The following is a 20190-nucleotide window of genomic DNA, read 5'->3' as shown; positions in this document are numbered from 1 at the left end:
ATGGGAAGTTTCCAGACATGTCCACGTAACATCTTTTCTTTATTTGTGTGTGAGGAATGTTTCCTGAAAGTTTGGCCGTACCTTTTTGTAACACCCTGTATAGATTGTCTCTTGTACGAAAGTACACTCCGTGAATTTTAACAGTAAAATACACCAACTCTGGGAGGAACCCCTATTATTTCACTGCTGAGTACCTAATTTCGGTAACATACAACCGACTGACGCAACAGTGCAGCAGCTAGGTACAGCAGCGGCTGCCGCCACCAGACTTAAGAACTACGCTAACGTAAGGCCAACTGCGTGCGCCTGCTGTAGAGATGCGGACTGTAAACAAAGTCTGGCTGGGTAGCAGACGTAAATAGCAGCCGTTTAGCGGCAGAGTAGTAAGTGGCGGGGCCCACGCGCACTGCAAGGCCAGTGACCCGTACAAGGCTAGCCGCTGGAGCAGCGAACAGGTCTGTCGGCCACTGTGCCCGCTTCTTGCTCTCTTTGGCAGCCGCAACCATCGGCACGTCCGGGGCACGGCTGCGGAGATACACATTGTAGCGAAAGTGCGCAGCAGCGCGTTTCGAATCGCGACTTTGAAGGAACGAGAAATTTTAAAGGTTCCTACACACGCTCCAACCAGACTGGACATGAGTAGGTGTTTTGAACGACCAACGAACATTTCTTTCCGGGCTGTCGGCCGGGTTATGACCAAATTATCTACCCCCCCCCCCCACTCGAAACAACCAACTGTGCTGTGCTGTGTGTAGCGCTGTCGTGCCAACAGTCCGATAGTTCGTCTTTTGCTAACTAAGCGCGGAATTAAATGATGTTCTATTATACATGACAGTGTGAGGCAGGAGAAACTTTAATAGATTTTCTGAAGAAAAATGGTTCAAATGGCTCTGAGCACTATGGGACTTAACATCTGTGGTCATCAGTCCCCTAGAACTTAGAACTACTTAAACCTAACTAACCTAAGGACATCACACACATCCATGCCCGAGGCAGGATTCGAACCTGCGTCCGTAGCAAAATTTGAAGACTGCTGGTGTTTGTACGACATGTCTTACGAGGAAAGTAGCACGTCTTAAGACGAATGTAGCAATTAGATACATCAAATGAAGCATTTTTAACGAATCCTTTAAGTTTTCGTGTGACACAGAACAAAACTCCGTGGACCTCCCATATTTCTGTTTTTCCGACACATCTAGGAAATTAGATCTAAAACCCGAAATATCGACATTCACTCGACCTTACTTCAGAAAATATGCCTGATGCTTTGTTGTAAGTACAGCCCATATCTAAGCCTGTTGCTATGAAGAGCACAGAGTGGGTCCTTTCGTAACAGCAGCTAAATGCTTCTTTTCTTATGTATTTGTTGTATATATTAGATTATACGCGCCACCACCATTTGTAGTCTTTCTTCGCTTTTGAAATGGGTTTTTTAAACTTACAGGACCCTCTTTTTGCTACATACAGAAATAAACTAAAGTGTACATGGCTATCTTTTGCCTTATTCATTTTGCTTCACCATGACGTACTTCCTGAGAAATCTATAAATTACGTTGCAGGTTTCAGCAACCATTTTAATTAATAATTTTGGTGATACAACAGCACCGAATCTGAGGGCCTCAACTTCTGCAAGTAGCTAGAAACTAAAGTAGCTATCAACTTATCCTCTCTTTACTATTCCTTTTCGTTAAGAATGGTTTGATGGTGTGCAGCAGCTCAGAAATGCATGTATCATACATTCTAAAATAATTACGGTCATCATAGACTTCCGGCTCCTTAAGTAACAGAACGTAGGTTGATTTCCTTCTTCGCATTAGCCACTTCTTTGTCCATAGCTCTCTCGGCTTTTTTTGACCTTGTACCTCTAAAATAGCCGAGGGAAATCCCAGTTTGTGCTTTTGTAAACCGGAAGGAGATCTCGCAAAACACACTCAATGAACTTAAAACAACAATAGGGCGAAAACAAACTCAATGAACTAAATCACGACAACAGGGCGGCGTTGAAACCGCTGAGTGCTTTTAGCCGGACGTACGTAGCGTGTCAAAAAATTGGTCGGTCCGTCGGTCGTTCAAATTATTGTGCGTGTAGAGGCCTTATACAGCGTGAACCCTAACTCCGACAACTTCGGAAACTCTGGGATATTTTCTGTATATTTTGGTACAAAGGAGCCGTGCGTGAGCTCCAATGTCTCTCTACAGAGTAATTTCATTCTCGTGTATTTCTCTCCCTCTTTGTCTTTATATTGCACTGACAGTATCTGCATAACAGCGCAAACATTAACAACATGAGTTGTGTGCCTTGTCCGGAAACGTTCACTCATGGTACTAGTGTGTTGAACACCGTAATGTCACCTTTCTTCATTACCCTTCGCCCTTGCATTCGTACTTACTATTCTGTCGCTGGGTTGTTTTGTCCTCAGTGTTATTTAAACGTCAAAAGCAAAACTCAGCAGTCTGGATACGTTTAATGATTCGAGTTGCCCGGTATGCACTTTGTATATGGATTCACTGACGTAATGGAAGAGAGCCAGCTCGACGCTGTGTATAACTGTTCCCGCAACGAAGCCAACAGCATCAGTTCTCTTTTTTATTTTTTTTACCGATACGTAGAAGCCTCCTATGTGTTGTGCGTTCTGATAATGGTGTATTAAAGGCTTTTTCATTGTTATACTATAAATCAATTACACTATTTCTCTTGCAACGAGCCACAGAAGACAGGTCCCTTATACCAAAATAATCAGACAATATACCCCGAACACACAAAATTATGGGATGAGTTCGGGTTAACCCTACAAAGTGAACGTCACATTGAAGCCAAAGTACAAGTAGTTTGAAGCTAATCAGGGGATTCCGTGCTGTTTTTGTTTCTTTTTCGAATTTACTGTATTGCAAGTGCTGCTTTTTCTGACTTCCATGAGAGCACAATACAGTGCTATCAACATCCCGTAAGTACAAACTTTTCATGGTCGGGCTTGTAGCAACACCACGAGTACAGTCATTTCAGACCACGAAAACAAAAGTATTTAAGAGAATTCACAATGAACAGTGAAATACTTCTTATGGTCGGTGCACTGTTCTCTCACATGGGGCAGACTGTGATAATGACCACCTGAAACCGTGGTCGCTGTGGCACATCCATAGCGTAGCCTGACGTGTAGGCTAGGTTGTAATTGACTAGTTGAGAGTCGGCCGAAGGCAACTAATTTGAGTACGAGATGGGGTTGTAATAAAGTAATCTGTAACGTAGTCCGCTATCTATGTTCGCGTCTATTTACTTTATTAAAAAAATTGCAATGTAAATTCGGGAAAGCTAAATTGGATTACAAATCTCTGACGAGTGTTATGGTGCATGTATGTACTGTACACATACGTTACACACACAAACTGCGAGAAGTGCAATTTGGATTAGAGGGAAGATGGGGGGGGGGGGGGGGGCACACACTACGTAACTCTTACCACTCTTCAATAATCGAGGCAGCCTCATTAACAAAGGGATACTTTTGCACTCTTTGCTCCTTTCACGGCAGTGAAGGTACGAAAACGAATACGGAGATTTTGCTGAGTGATGGTGGATCGAGAAACCAAGCTGACCTCGAACAATTTCCGCTTTCGCCTAAAGGATGGAAGGATATAAGGATATAAAATGACAGACTAAGGCCTCAGTAGCTCTAGGATGGGAAAGATAACCGAGTGTCTTATTCAGAGGAACCGTCCCAGAATAATCCGGAAGTATTTTAGCAAAATCAAGGAAAATAAAAGACGGGGGCGATGGGGGATTAGATTCCTCTCGAAACTGCTGTCGCATCGATACGCAATTTCAGTTTTACGAATCAGCAGGATGATTATACGTTGGGTCTAAAAAGAATCCACATGGGAAAATGACTATGCTTGATAGCACAAATTTACACTCCTTCCTCAATTAGCTTGGCCGGTAATCGTCTGTCAATCTCACAAATGACAACTCTGACATCGATATTAAGTTATCGCCGCACTGCGCGGGTAAAGGACCCTCGAGAATAGCGTTTAGCACACTTAGGGCGAAGCCTGCAGGGTGGGGAGGGAAAAACCAGTCCCCAACTTTCGTCGTAACAATACTGTATCATTTACATGCTAATATTACTCCTCTAACAAATAAACTATTCTCGTTTTTAACGAAACATGTTTCACGAAATTATTTTAGCCATCGTGTTTTTCTGCATTTCCATTACTTTACTTGTACTCTTCTCTGAATAATTTGTTTACACACATTTTCGAAACGTTCAGCGTAAACAGTCACCCTACATGGAACTTTTTTCCTAAAAAAAATTTTGCTACAAAAGATTAATAATTAACTTTACCTATGAGAAACAGTACTGAATAAATGAGGATGAATGGCTGCAAATATTAACATATTACATCGAGAGTAGTTTTCTTCCAAAACTCATGATGCGGTAACAAATCAATGGAATAATATGCAGATCTATGAGTCTTGCAACATGGACTGCACAATATAGCCAAGTTGTATTTTAATTGCAGTTTAACTACTACGAGATATTTCACACGATATTGTCTTTGTGTGGACGTAAGCTGTGAAAATATCACTGTCTTTAGCTACTATTGTGACACGTCTCCAACCAGTGTGGAACAATAAGAAGAGACGAGTACGCGAATGGGCTTTGGTGAGTTGTTCCTAGGTGCGTATCATTACATGAACTTCAGTATCCATCAACTGTTTCCATGTCTAAGAACTGGAAATTTGGCAGACGTACCACTGGAAAACTTTCACAGAGAGGAGGTGAGTATCTTTGGGGTGATCTTAAAGAATGTGGGGCAGCCTCCGTGATGACATCAGCCTCTGGGTATAAAAAATAAACACAAAATTATCAATGTTTACAATGTCATTTTCCTGACTAGTGGTTACACAGCTTATCAGTTCTGTGTTCGGGGAAAATTTGAAAGAATAGAAAAGCACGAATCAATTTAAAGTTATTTTCCAACGTGCGTTACTGAGGAAACAGTACAACTTGGGCCTCGAGCTTTCTGCAATACATGATCTCTCGTTCCTCATTGGAACCCTAAAGTCGACCCACAAAAACGGATTCGTCATCAGCTAGCTGTAGCCAAACTATCAAAAAACCTACGCAACTGGCATTACTAGCAGTGTGTGAGTCGCATGTACGATCTTCGAAACTTTCTGGCAGATTAAAACTGTGTGCCGAACCGCGACGAACTCTGGACCTTGTTCTGGAAATATCCCCCAGGCTGTGTGTAAGCCATGTCTTCGCAGTATACTTTCTTCCAGTAGTACTAGTCATGCAAGTTTCGCAGGAGAGCTTCTGTGAAGTTTGGAAGGTAGGAGACGAGGTACTGGCGGAAGTAAAGTTATGAGGACGGATCGTGAGGCGTGCTTGGGTAGCTCAGTTGGTAGAGCACTTGCCCGCCAAAGGCAAAGGTCCGGAGGTCGAGTCTCTGTACGGCACACAGCTTTAATCTGCCAGGAAGTTCCCAATCAACGCACACTCCGCAGCAGAGTGAAAATTTCATTCTGGTGTACTATCTTTATCCTACATCAAAGATCTAGTAACTACCGTTCAGTAGTTCTATAACAGTTTCATTTAGCGCAGAAGGTTGATAACATTCACCTCAGTATCTCGTCCGCTACCGAAACCTTTTGTATACAAACAAAACACTTTCAGGACGGCGTTAAGGTGCACTCAGTAGATTCATCTTATTCGGCACTTAATGACCATGTTTCGGCACATCTGTCCGGTTTACAGTGATTTCCTGTGTTTTAAAGGCCGTTCGTTAACAGGGTGGACAGCTAGTTAAAATTTGTGTCATTTTTGTCATCGCGCCCATGTTCTGGTTGTGAAGACGGCGGCGTAACAGCACATATTTACCAACAGAAATCAGGTTTGATAATAACTAGCGCCAATCTTTTAATTGTCTGCAAGCAGGCCTGCTATTGACAGCCTCAAACAAACGAATGATTTACGGTTAATTTATTTACACACTCACGTCTAGGTGTGAGAACTGAAGCGCAATCCCACGTCTTCATATACATTCGCAGTAGAAATTTCATGTAGGTCAATATTGTCAATGAAAATTAGAAACGCTCTTTTTAATGTAAGTGTAGAGGTTGCAAACGAAATCTAACACTGAATCCTAAAAGCCGCTCGTCGTATGCACACACAAAATCAACTATTGTATCTTATTTTTACTATCACCAGCCACAACGATAAAAGAACGTTCAATAAAAATTATTTCCAAATCCTGCAGTATTACAGGAGCTTAATAAAACTGCTAATGCTGTTTATTTGTAGATGTACGAAATACATCGCCACTTCCATGTGATGTAATATTTAAGGTAAGACTATTCTGTTCGTTCCAAATAGTTAGCAAAAATTTCCGTTTAAGAAGGACCAAGAACGTATTTCGCGGTTATGCATTAAAATTTACGTACATCTTTTAGAATCTCCTGATGTCGACAACAGAACGCCAGTAGCTCTTGTTTAACTGTGCCTCTGCTCATTATTAACGACCCAGATTGATTGCGCATCACGCCACCATCCGATTGTCGTCTTAACAGGTTTTATCCTGTGGAGCGGAATGCACGCGTCTGCTTAACATGTCAGAAACGGATTGCAGTGCTCACGAGCGATTTTCACGAAGCCTTAAGTCAGTTACGCAAAAGTATTTTGTTGAAATAAAACGAGGCAAAAAATGCGTTACGGTTATGGTATTGACACTCGTGTCAACTAACGCCTGTACTACAGTCTACGTTTGAGAGTATGGGGCCCTGTGGTTCACATTGGCAATATCTATACTAGCAACATCCACGACGCAGCCCGTTAAACGCTCTGTCGCTGTTCAAGAAGACTGAGAAATAGTGATTCATAAAGCGAATATTAAACCCACTGTTTTTACAACAAAAACCAAATTAAGACGCATTTCTCGGGCGCATTGTTTTCGTGCACGAATTACAATGTATCAAAGCAAAAAATGTAAACTTTTGAATGCGTTCCACACTTTACACATAACACTGCCGATAAAGTTGCATCATGTACATTCGGAAACCAAACAAAATCGCGCAGACAGTTTCTTGTTCAGTAATGAACACTAATCCAAAAATGTTAGTCACAAACACTGCTACCTAAACGGAATTAAACGTTAAGAACTAAGCTAAGAATTCCAGCTCTTCAGAAAATAAACCACCTGAGGTCAAGAAGCGCGGAACTTTTAAAGCGTTACGTACAGCGCTGAAAAGGTAGAATAACGTGTAGTATCTTTCGTGGTTTCACCATCTATACGGAAGAAGGACCGATGTCTACGTTTTGAGGTGCAAATCCCGGTACACAAAGTAAAAGCATCGAACAAAAGATGAAAAACACGGTACTCACTACAGAAGGTATCCGCTGAGCAAGCAGAAGATAAGCCACAATCAGCACACTGCGTCAGGAGCTCGCAGACTGCGCCGTCCACTAAAGCACAACCTCTCGCCTCGAAGCCGCAGCTGATACTACAACAGCCTGACGCAGCAGCTCTTCACTATGACGGCTACTACAGGTCCACGCGTCTCTCCCCTCCACTCCGGCGCTCTCCTACTACGAGTACTACGAACCACCCCCCTCCCGCAGTGTCAGGTTTTTGTCGCGCTGTGTACCGGTTCCGCTCAGACGGCGACGCCATCTCTCGCCGATAGACTAAAGCAAGCGTGGCCTTGGAGCGGGGAAGTTTCACGGTTCTGCTAGCAGCAGCTGCGTTCGCAGTCGAGGCGGAAGGAACAGCATTAGGTAGAAACGTGTCCGTGCAAGGCGTAACGGACACCAAATTTCACGAAATTATGTAAAAAAAATGGGAAGTTGACAACAGCAGGCAAAGTAAACAAGGGTACTCGCGGACCGGCTCAGTTACAAGAAAAAAAAAAACCGAGGTAGTGATGGACTCACCGATTTGTGCCTGTGCCATATCGCCTCCGAGATGAAGATTGTGAGGGCCGTGGCGATGGCTGTGCAGACGCAAGCAAGAACATCCATCACCAGGTCGGCCACAGCTTTCTGCTCGCAAGGCAGTCGCGTGAAGGACCCCTCCGGACTGCGCGCACCTGAAGCACCGACCAACAGTTACTGCAGCGCGCGGCACACCGCCACCGACTGCTCCGTAGTAATAGCGAACACTGTTTATGCGACTGAGGCACCCCACTGCTGCTAATGCCGAGCCAGGGGTGTCCAAGAGCATGCTGCTATATTTGTCTCCCAGTGGCGACTGACCGTCAGCTGTCGCCAAATGAACTAGCCAACGAGCGCACGCGTTCGCTTCCGAACCAGTACTTCGTGCCAACTGATTACCAGCGCAACACAGCGCCAACAGGTGGACGAAAGAGCAACTAAGTTGGGCGCGCCTGCGAAGTCGCTGCTATCGTTTCGCGGATTCGCCAGCCGCCTCTGACGTCGCAGTGTATGCGTCACACAACGCAGGCGCACGATTCACTGAAGTCCTTTCCTGTAAGACAGCTGACCTTTCCCTGTTCCACAATGTAGTAACTGTTATTACAATTATTGAATCATAGCGTTTACACGAGAATGTCACTAAACCTGTGTAACGGATTTGTTTCGTTGCAAAGTGATGGGGAGTGGTCAATGCTGAAGGAAGTGAATGCGGGGGTGTGGGAGGAGGGTGGTCAGGGGGGAATGGGCAGATATTCAGCCATACTAGAAAAGTTATTAACACCACATTAGATGAAGTAATCTTTTCTGCAACATACTCTCAATGAGGAAAAACATTAAATTGCCCCATCTGTATAAACGAACAACACAGAATTTCTCTGCACACACATAAAAGAGGATCGTTAGGTTGTTAATAGTATGAGAGTTGCACAAAAAAGTACTTAGTGAATAATACGAAAGTGAACTAGTTTGTAACATCTGGGCGACATGTTATAACTTCTCATCTAAAACTCAGATTCTCGATTTCAAAGAAACATAAAATATTTCAAAGTAACACCACCGAAGACGTAAACGATTTGTGTAACATTAAACTGTCTGTATAGCTCAACGATCTTTGCGTTGTTCATTTGTTCATGCATTATTTATGTTTCCTGAACGTTGGTGTGATTGAGATGGTCTCCGCATTGCCAGAATTTTAGCGTTCTGTAAGTAAATGTTGTTATGAGAATATCTGTAACTTACAGAAATGTATCGGCTGCGTATTATGTTCTTTTCCTTTGACAGCGAAATTAAATGCGAAGGATAACGATGCAAATTAGTTGTCGAGTCGTGGTTAGCTAGCGAAACATAAACCGCGAAAAGTAACGGCAATAATAAAAAATAGATGCTACTTAACTTCAACCCATACGAATTTCTATTTTTCTCTTTGGAAAACTAGTTTCCTAAAGTAACATTGCTTTTAACGATCAGATACTTTCCAACTACGATTTAATAACTGGTAACGTGAGACTGCCGGTTCTATAGGAAAAAACTTCCAACAGATTAAATACGCATCCCTTTTTTCTGTAATGACGAATCAGTTGACAGAAAAAAACAATAATGAAGAGAGTCAATCTGATTAGCTCATTGGTTTCGATTTAAATTTTTTCTTCTGCTTGTTGTATAACGTCACATTACAATACTGAGAGCAACAACTGTTTAGATCTGCTTTAACACTCTGTAGCAGCTACTCATATCGCAGCGTCGCTGGTTTTGTTGTTTCGTAATTAACTGATGCTATATGCCCCATATAGTAAGTAGTCATTCGACAGATGTAAGCGAAGGCGGCTGAAAAAGATTGAGTTTGAAGTGTTATTTCTAGTTTTTTTCTTGTTGTTACCTGAAAATCTGCTTTATTGTATGCGTGTAAGAAGTCGCACATTGTCTAGATTTGTCGCTTGTATTTCTATAAATCTCACACCAGTGGCAGCAGTTATAAGTATTCAATGCATAATAAAATCAGAGCTAAGTAACAAGAAATTAGAATTAAAACAACAAGTTTTATAAAGCAGTTAAATAAAAAGTATGTTGTGCGTATCATCATTTACCCAAGCGAATTTTTTCAGGTGCCTTTCGGCATGCAGCTACCTCAGTTTGCCTTGAACTTTGCGTGAGCCAAATAAGCATACGAATCAGTTATGTACCTCAATCTACATTTTCAGCAGCCATTATCAAAGAACTACGCCAGAATGTCTGTTCGGCTTTTACGTTTAATCTGCCTATTACTATACGGTGTTCAGAGAGCTGTTATGTTGTAAGAACTCCTTCAGCTATTATGTGACTCGACAAACCTCTTGTTACAACTACGGAAATGTTAAACATATGATCGTATTATTAGCAACAGCATCCGTTTGCCAATTACTAGCTGTACTCAAGATAGTTCCAAGTACTACGGTCTTCAGCGATACGCATTCATACTAATTCTACATGTTTTCTAATGTCATCTACTCACCTTTCATTAGATAGCCGTCCCAGACTTTGCTTGTATCCTGGAAATCAGAAAGGAACTCGCATGGTCCATTTACCATCTATTCACCTGGCAACATGTCCTGCCTGCCTCTATTTAATTTTCAATACAATCGTAATTTGTAATGGGATTTGCGACTGCTACAGTCGCAGGTTCGAATCCTGCCTCGGGCATGGGTGTGTGTGATGTCCTTAGGTTAGTTAGGTTTAAGTAGTTCTAAGTTCTAGGGGACTGATGACCACAGCAGTTGAGTCCCATAGTGCTCAGAGCCATTTTGTAATGGGATTTTGTCAAATATTGACTTGACGAGACCAAGACTGTGGAAACACAGGTTACTTGTAATAAACTGAGAACAGCAACAGATCGTTGTTTATAATGTTGTTTCTTAAGAACAAATAGCGTCGTTATCAGATTCGAACCGGCAGACACATCGATAGACAGCTGTTTGATGATGATGGTCCTGTTGGCTCGAAACTGGTGATGGCGTTATTTGTTCTTAATAAATAACGTTATTAACAGTGGCTGTTCGCTGTTTTTATTTTATTGTAATAATTAATCTGTATAACGGAAACTTACTGCTTCAAACACATCAGGAGCTTTTTACTGAAAACTCTTACTTAATTTACCGCAGGCCTTCTAGCTATTTTTACTCTCCCGTTTATTTATTTATTTATTTATTCCTGTCGTTGTTTTCAACTGACGTAAGTACAAAAACTCTTATGACGCAATTATTAAAGTTTGGTATTTTCTTTCCGGTGTATTGATTATATGCTATTTTAGTCTTATAGTAACTAATTTCAGACTCATTTTATTTTCAAATTTCTCTGTTAAGGTCTTCTATTTATTGCTGAAATTCGTACACACAAGCGGGAAACAGCATTAACACTGTCTTTCGCAAGGCGATAGTTGTTCTACTACGTTCCATTATAATCCGTGTTCTGTATTTGTTCTCCCACTTTCTCTAGGGCTGCTGCGAATAATTGTGATGTGTAATCTCCTTTCTGATTTCTCTCCCAGTTCTGAATTTCCCAGTATCCTAATCAAAACTAATAGAAGCTGTAGCATTGGTGAATTCAGTATACTAACGTATGTTAAACCAGCGCCTTGTTTTTCAGGTTTTGTTGGTGCAGATTTTGTTGAAACCGAGTCAAAAGTGTTCTCAGAATCTATGGATCCCAACAAAACGGTGTCTCTTATTCACTTTTTTACTTTTCTAATTCCTCTCAAGACTTGTAATTTCTGTAATGTACTCCTTTGCTTGACTAAAATGCAGTAATTATTTCGTATGAAGTTGGCGATGATTTTAATTAAATGAGGAAAGGTTTTTTCAGCTTATGTGGCTCCTTTCTTCTGAAGCGGAACAAAAACAGAATTGTTCCGTTACTAGGAACTTACTTCCCTAGCAGACAATCTGTAAGTAATTTCACAAGCTCCGACCCCACCATATCATGTTTGATTTGTTTTTACTAATTTTACTACTCCACTGCTGTTGTTACTAATTTAATAACTATATTATCCCTAAACGAAAAAGTACAAAAACCAGTCGCATCTATGAGGTCCTTGTTATTCTTATATTAATCTATGCTGACATCTGCGACTGTATTACAACATTTATAAAATAATTCTTCAGCTTCAGTCACTTTTATTTACCAATATCTATTAGCACCACGGGTTTCAGCAGCATGCTGCCATCATCAGGTCATTGACAGTTACATTTCACTAATTTTTAACTACAGGTACTTTTGGTGTGCGACAAGGTTTATTTGCTGTGTGTGCCAATGAACATACGCCCAGAATTTTCTCCCCGTACAGAAATATCGATTTATTTCACTGTGTACGTCAAGTGAGATGTATGTTCATATCATCTCAGTTATGTATTTACTTAAACATTTTCTGAATGTGTATTTGTTTGGCACGCAGAGCACAAGAATAAGCACAGGACCATCACTTAACACGAGTAAATTCAGTTGTTCACGTTCAGAAAATTATTAATTGCTAAGATAAGAATATTTTCAGTTGTTAAGATTATAAATACAATAAAAAGACAATATTTTTGTATAAACATATTTATGTTACGGTACATATTATATAATATGATTAACTAGTATTCCTTGTTTTTTCAGTATTGTTAAGACAATCTTATTTTTTTCAGTTGACTGAGTTCCTTTACGATAGTAGAACGAGCATTCCACACTGGAGAAATTTTTGAAGAACTTTACGTTATTACTTTCTAGCTAATCGGTAAGCAACCATGAATGGAACTTTCTAGTTTTCATTTAAGTCATCTGGTGTTCCTTGTCCGTTTTATGTTACATACGAAGATCATTTGCGACATCCTGGAATATGCTGACCAGGGTTGATCCCGTTGATGGCTACTGCCGACTTAACATAATGTGTCTGTGGTAGGCATTTATGTGTTCGTTGTTGTTTTTGGAAGTCTCTCCCAGTTTGCATACACTGAGAGCTTTATATACTACACACTACGCCAAAGCACGTGGGAGACACTTGGGTGCATGGCCTTTGTCCTGATCTCTCCCCACGCGATTATCACGTCTTTGGCCCTCTAAAAAAGGCTTTGAAGGGTCGGCGATTCCTGTTGGACGACGACGCGCAGAAGACATTTACGAACTTCTTCACGCAGCAGGACACGATCTTTTACCAAACGGGAATATTCAACTTAAAGAGTCGACGGGATGATTGCCTCAGTGCTCATGGCGATTTTACCTCACAGGCATTCCAATTCTAGACTGTCCGGCCTTCCAGCGGAAACATTTTGATCGCCCATTATACAGAGGGGTCCAAAAAATGTATCCACTGTTTAAAAGCCCATAACTTGCAAACTAATTGACGGAGTCGTCTCATTTTTGGTGAAAGTGTAGCTTAAAGTCCAACTTAAAGATATCACTGCAGATGTTCGAAATGGTCACCATTAACATCCACACACAAACGATGCCGCCGAACTGCAGCACGAACTACTGACTGCAACGTGTTAGGTTGCATATTTGCACTTGAATGTACGATGGATTCTCGAAGGTCATCCAATGCACCAGATCAAATTGCTCATCATCTAGTTCAGAATGGAAGGGTCAATTGTTCTAAAGATAGAACAAAACTCAAAAGAGAACCTGAACGTGAAAACAACCATATATCAAATGACTTCATCTTACAAGAACTCAGAACCGCAATTCAGAAATGCAAAAATGGTAAAGCGCCTGGTCTAGACGACCTAATGATTGAGCAAATTAAACATTTTGGTCCCATCACGGAAAGATGGCTTCTGCAATTCTATAATGGTTGTCTGAAGCGGAAACAGATCCCTGCCATCTGGAGGAAAACTAAAGTTATTCCCTTACTAAAACCTGGAAAGGGTGCAGCTGATCCCAAGAACTACCGACCGATTTCGCTCCTTTGCCATTTGTATAAAATCTATGAAAGAATGTTGCTAAATAGACTCACTCCCATTGTTGAAAAACAACTCATACCTCAACAAGCAGGTTTCCGACCTGGAAAGAATTGTACAGCACAAGTCCTTAATCTGACTGAACATATTGAAGAGGGATATGAGAAAGGATACATTTCCGGGGCTGTCTTCGTGGATCTCACAGCAGCATATGACACCATTCAACATCGACAATTATTGCACAAAGTCTATTACATCACTAGAGACATTAATTTCACCAGAACTGTGCAGACACTTTTGGAAAACCGGCGATTCTATGTGGAGTTCCAAGGAAGAAAGAGTAGATGGAGAAGTCAAAGGAATGGCTTGCCTCAGGGTAGTGTCCTTTCCCCCATATTGTTCAACATATTTACAAATGACCAGCCTCAACCTTCTCTTACAAAGAGTTTCATCTATGCAGATGATCTTGCCTTAGTCACACAAGCCAGAGATTTTGACACAGTAGAAAACCAGCTTACTGTTGCTCTCAAGGACCTATCTGAGTACTACAGAGTCAATAACTTAAGACCGAACCCTGCTAAAACTCAAGTTTGTGCTTTCCACCTACGCAATCGAGAGGCCTATAGAAAACTTACAGTGTTTTGGGAAGATCAAGAGCTTGAACATTGTTTCTACCCCAAATATCTGGGTGTCACCTTAGATCGAACGTTGACCTACAGAAAACACTGCACTAACACCAAGCAGAAAGTTGCTGCTCGTAACAACATCCTGCGGAAGCTCACTGGCAGCGTTTGGGGTGCAGATCCCAAACTACTAAGAACATCAGCCTTGGCCTTGTGTTATTCCGCAGCTGAATACGCATGTCCTGTATGGTACAAGTCATCTCATGCAAAGCAGGTTGATGTGGCCCTGAACGAAACCTGCAGGACAGTAACGGGATGCCTCAAAGCTACACCTATTGATAAACTCCATAAACTAGCAGGTATTGCTCCTCCAGACATAAGGCGTGAAGTCGCAGCCAAACTAGAGAGACATAAAGCAGATCATAACACCGATCACCTGCTACATGGATACCAGCTACCAATTAGTAGACTCAAATCTAGGAGGAGCTTCATGAGAACTACTACACCCCTCACCGGTCGGACTGGAGCAGCCAGACTATCTCAGTGGACAGCAAAATCTGACAGTAACGATTGGATGACTCCTTCTGAGACCCTTCCTCCTGGTGGAAATCAAGTCTGGACAGTGTGGAAGTCTCTAAATCGGCTCAGGAGTGGCGTCGGACGAACTAAGGACAATCTGTTTAAATGGGGCTTCATGAAGGAATCTTCCACCTTGTGTGACTGCGGAGAAGAACAGACAACCAAACATTTAATTAACTGTCCTAGATGTCCTGTATCATGTTCCACACAAGAGCTTGTTGATGTTTCAGACAATGCTGCTGCCGTTGCACAATTTTGGGCTAATACCGTTTAGTTTGTTCTTTTATGATTTGACCTGATTTGTTATATTGTATATATTGTAAATATTGTTGTAATGTTTTTGACTCGAAATAAAAAAAAAAAAAAAAAATCCAATGTGCGTGGCTTTTGTCGATAAATGACGTCCTTTAGTGTTCCCCATAGGTAAAAATCCAGAGGAGTTAGGTCTGGGGAACGTGGTGGATACTCTACGGCCTATCCATCTTCCTGGTAGATTTTCGTCAAGATACGCCCTAACACGATTTTGGTAGTGGGCTGGGGCACCATCTTGTTGAAAGTAAACTCTTCCCTCTCCATAAAAGCCTCGGATGGCAGGTAAAATGGATGTCTGAAGCTTCTGAAGGTACACCTCACCGGTAATTGTGCCGTCAAAGAAGAATGGCCCAATCAAGCTCCGGTAAGACAACCCACACCATACATTTACTCCTGGCAGATTCACGGCTTTGTCTACATGGACGTTCGGATTTTCGGCGGCCCCGTAGATGCAATTGTGGCGATTTACTGTACCATTGAGTTTGAACTGTGCCTCGTCAGACCACACAATCATCTCTGCAAACTCTTCATCGTTGCGCATCATGTTAGTAAACTACTCGCAGTACTCTATTCTACGATCTGGGTCGTCCTCGTTCACTGCGTGTAGCTCTTTTGCTTCCCTGTCTTCAAAATTTGGCGAACACTTGAGCGACTCAACGCCAGTTTCACGGGCACACTGTCTCACAGACTTCTGTGGTGAGCGAGTGAATTGTTGTAACATAAGACTCCTACAGGTAGTCCAGATCGTTGTTTGTGTACATCTTTAACACAGCCTTCGGCTTCAGATTTGTCTCGAATGCGACGAATCGTTAAACGTGTCGGTGGCTCTGTTTGATACTCATTTCTCCATTGCCCTGGAACGTCATTAATGTTTTCGTACTTAAAATACCACTTCAAAACTGACTTCCTTCCATCGAATGTAAGCCTTGCGCCAGCCATGTTTACTCGAGTAGCTAGGTGCAACTAAGAACAAAACACTGACTATCTGGTGACTGTCATCTGACAAAACAAAACGACGCAATACAACACTTGTGTGGCGATTGCCGGAACTGCAAACTACTACACTACCAGAGATGAGACAACTCCGTCAATTAGTTTGCCAGTTATGGACTTTTAAACAGTGGATACATTTTTTTGGACCCCTCCGTATTATACACTGGTGTACAAAACGTTTGGACGAAAGTAGCTGCCGTATGATGTGCCACTGCCAAGTAGCACTGATCGATGAAACTTGAGTCATACATAGACAGAACTTCCTCAGTGCAGTGCAGTACAGAAGGTAACCGAAAGAAATACGTAATGATACAAACATAAATGACAGTTATTCAAGACATTAATTAATAATTACACTGAAGTCACCACGATTCGTGATGGTTCCATGGATATTACAAAAGGCGGGACATCGTTATTAATAGGGTGTGTGATCACCACGGACGGCAATGGATGCTCTGCAGCGTGCTCACAAGCACGTCACAAGGTTGGTAAAATTCTTGTGACAGGGCGTTCCATTCCTCTACCAGCGGATTTGACATCTGTTGGATGGTCGATGGTGCATGTGCATGTGTCGTAGTACATCTCTCTTACGCATGACACACGTGCACGATGGGTTTTAAGTCGGAAGAACGGGCAGGCCTGTTCATTCGTCGAACATCCTCTCGTTCCAAGAGTTGCTCCGGCCGCGCCATTCGATGCGGCCACGCACTGCCCTTCATAAAAATGAAGTCCGGCCGAATGCACCCCTGAAATGACGCACATGGGGAAGGAGTACAGTGTCACAGTAACGTTGACTGTACTAAATACATCGAAACAAGTTTAGCATCACCTCGGTTCCGAGCGTTACGGAACCTGTACAGAAAATTGGAGTAGAGATCAACATAAACGACATTTCCGCTCTTTTTATTGCTCATGAAAAGCACACGTTGCATGTTGTACTACCATAAAGCGAGACCTTCAGAGATGGTGGTCTAGATTGCTGTACACACCGGTACCTCTAATACCCAGTAGCACATCCTCTTGCATTGATGCCTGGCTGTATTCGTCGTGGCATACTATCCACAAATTCATCAAGGCACTGTTGGTCCAGATTGTCCCACTCCTCAACGGCGATTTGGCGTAGATCCCTCAGAGTGGTTGGTGGGTCACGTCGTCCATAAACAGCCCTTTTCGATCTATCCCAGGCATGCTCCATGGGACTCTTGTCTGGAGAACACGCTGGCCACTCTAGTCGAGCGATGTCGTTATCCTGAAGGAAGTCATTCACAAGATGTGCACGATGGGGGCGCGAATTGTCGTCCATGAAGAAGAATGCCTCGTCAATGCGCTGTCGATATGGTTGCACTGTCGGTCGGAGGATGGCATTCACGTATCGAACAGCTGTTACCGTGCTTCCCATGACCACCAGCGGCCCCGCATAATACCACCCCAAAACAGCAGGGAACCTCCACCTTGCTGCACTCGCTGGACAGTATTTCTAAGGCGTTCAGCCTGACCGGGTTGCCTCCAAACACGTCTCCTACGATTGTCTGGTTGAAGGCATATGCGATACTCATCGGCGAAGAGAACGTGATGCCAATCCTGAGCGGTCCATTTGGCGTGTTGTTGGGCCCACCTGTACCGCGCTGCACGGTGTCATGGTTGCAAAGATGGACCTCGCCATGGAGTCGGGAGTGAAGTTGCACATCATGCAGCCTATTGTGCACAGTTTGAGTAGCGTTGCTGTCAGGGTTCCTCTGAGCCGTAACACGTAGGTAGCGGTCATCCACTCCTGTAGTAGCTCTTGGGCGGCCTTAGCGAGGTATATCATCGACAGTTCCTGTGTCTCTGTATCTCCTCCATGTCCGAACAACATCATTTTGGTTCACTCCGAGACGCCTGGACACTTCCCTTGTTGAGAGCCCTTCCTGGCACAAAGTAATAATGCGGACACGATCGAACCGCGGTATTGACCGTCTAGGCATGGTTGAACTACAGACAACACGAGCCGTGTACCTCCTTCCTGGTGGAAGTGACCCGGAGGATTTAACGGGTAGTAAATTTTCAAATATAAATATTTCTTTCAAGCAATACTTTCTACTCCACAAAAGTATTTCTTTCAAACTAATATTGGACGTGTGTGCTTTTCTTAGGACCTGACTAAATTAGAATTAAGATTTTCTTTTATATATTTAATGCCACTTGGCTTCTACACTCCTGGAAATTGAAATAAGAACACCGTGAATTCATTGTCCCAGGAAGGGGAAACTTTATTGACACATTCCTGGGGTCAGATACATCACATGATCACACTGACAGAACCACAGGCACATAGACACAGGCAACAGAGCATGCACAATGTCGGCACTAGTACAGTGTATATCCACCTTTCGCAGCAATGCAGGCTGCTATTCTCCCATGGAGACGATCGTAGAGATGCTGGATGTAGTCCTGTGGAACGGCTTGCCATGCCATTTCCACCTGGCGCCTCAGTTGGACCAGCGTTCGTGCTGGACGTGCAGACCGCGTGAGACGACGCTTCATCCAGTCCCAAACATGCTCAATGGGGGACAGATCCGGAGATCTTGCTGGCCAGGGTAGTTGACTTACACCTTCTACAGCACGTTGGGTGGCACGGGATACATGCGGACGTGCATTGTCCTGTTGGAACAGCAAGTTCCCTTGCCGGTCTAGGAATGGTAGAACGATGGGTTCGATGGCGGTTTGGATGTACCGTGCACTATTCAGTGTCCCCTCGACGATCACCAGTGGTGTACGGCCAGTGTAGGAGATCGCTCCCCACACCATGATGCCGGGTGTTGGCCCTGTGTGCCTCGGTCGTATGCAGTCCTGATTGTGGTGCTCACCTGCACGGCGCCAAACACGCATACGACCATCATTGGCACCAAGGCAGAAGCGACTCTCATCGCTGAAGACGACACGTCTCCATTCGTCCCTCCATTCACGCCTGTCGCGACACCACTGGAGGCGGGCTGCACGATGTTGGGGCGTGAGCGGAAGACGGCCTAACGGTGTGCGGGACCGTAGCCCAGCTTCATGGAGACGGTTGCGAATGGTCCTCGCCGATACCCCAGGAGCAACAGTGTCCCTAATTTGCTGGGAAGTGGCGGTGCGGTCCCCTACGGCACTGCGTAGGATCCTACGGTGTTGGCGTGCATCCGTGCGTCGCTGCGGTCCGGTCCCAGGTCGACGGGCACGTGCACCTTCCGCCGACCACTGGCGACAACATCGATGTACTGTGGAGACCTCACGCCCCACGTGTTGAGCAATTCGGCGGTACGTCCACCCGGCCTCCCGCATGCCCACTATACGCCCTCGCTCAAAGTCCGTCAACTGCACATACGGTTCACGTCCACGCTGTCGCGGCATGCTACCAGTGTTAAAGACTGCGATGGGGCTCCGTATGCCACGGCAAACTGGCTGACACTGACGGCGGCGGTGCACAAATGCTGCGCAGCTAGCGCCATTCGACGGCCAACACCGCGGTTCCTGGTGTGTCCGCTGTGCCGTGCGTGTGATCATTGCTTGTACAGCCCTCTCGCAGTGTCCGGAGCAAGTATGGTGGGTCTGACACACCGGTGTCAATGTGTTCTTTTTTCCATTTCCAGGAGTGTACATAATCAGGCTGTTTATTCGTTCTGAAATCAGCTGTCTTTGTATTACACATAAATCATAATCTCATTTACATTCATGATGCTTATGTTCACATCCTTCAGCTTCAGATTATACGTACAGTAACGGCACATTTATCATTCATGTCAATGTCTGTAGCGAGACTCGAACCCACAATCTTCACATTAAGAGGTAGAGATTTTCTCTGGAGATTACGGAGGCAGCCTTAGCATTAATTTT

General features: G+C 43.5%; 1 protein-coding gene across 2 annotated transcripts in view; it reads right to left on the bottom strand.

Moving 5' to 3' along the window:
• LOC126457021 (caspase-1-like) overlaps window positions 1-8306 on the bottom strand; it is a 151072-nt gene extending 142766 nt beyond the window's left edge. Inside the window, exon 1 of one of the 2 annotated variants that reach the window (XM_050092992.1) lies at window positions 7929-8306. In XM_050092992.1, the coding sequence (XP_049948949.1) occupies window positions 7929-8015 (87 nt within the window). In that variant the 5' untranslated portion in view covers window positions 8016-8306. Of the gene's footprint in view, window positions 1-7379; window positions 7529-7928 lie in introns of those variants that run through there. The other variant, XM_050092993.1, reaches the window with a different exon arrangement.
• Between the last annotated feature and the right edge of the window lie 11884 nt (window positions 8307-20190).

The sequence above is a fragment of the Schistocerca serialis genome, chromosome 2, assembly GCF_023864345.2.
Source record: "Schistocerca serialis cubense isolate TAMUIC-IGC-003099 chromosome 2, iqSchSeri2.2, whole genome shotgun sequence".
Lineage (NCBI taxonomy): Eukaryota > Metazoa > Arthropoda > Insecta > Orthoptera > Acrididae > Schistocerca > Schistocerca serialis.
This window is presented reverse-complemented; position numbering and strand designations above follow the sequence as displayed.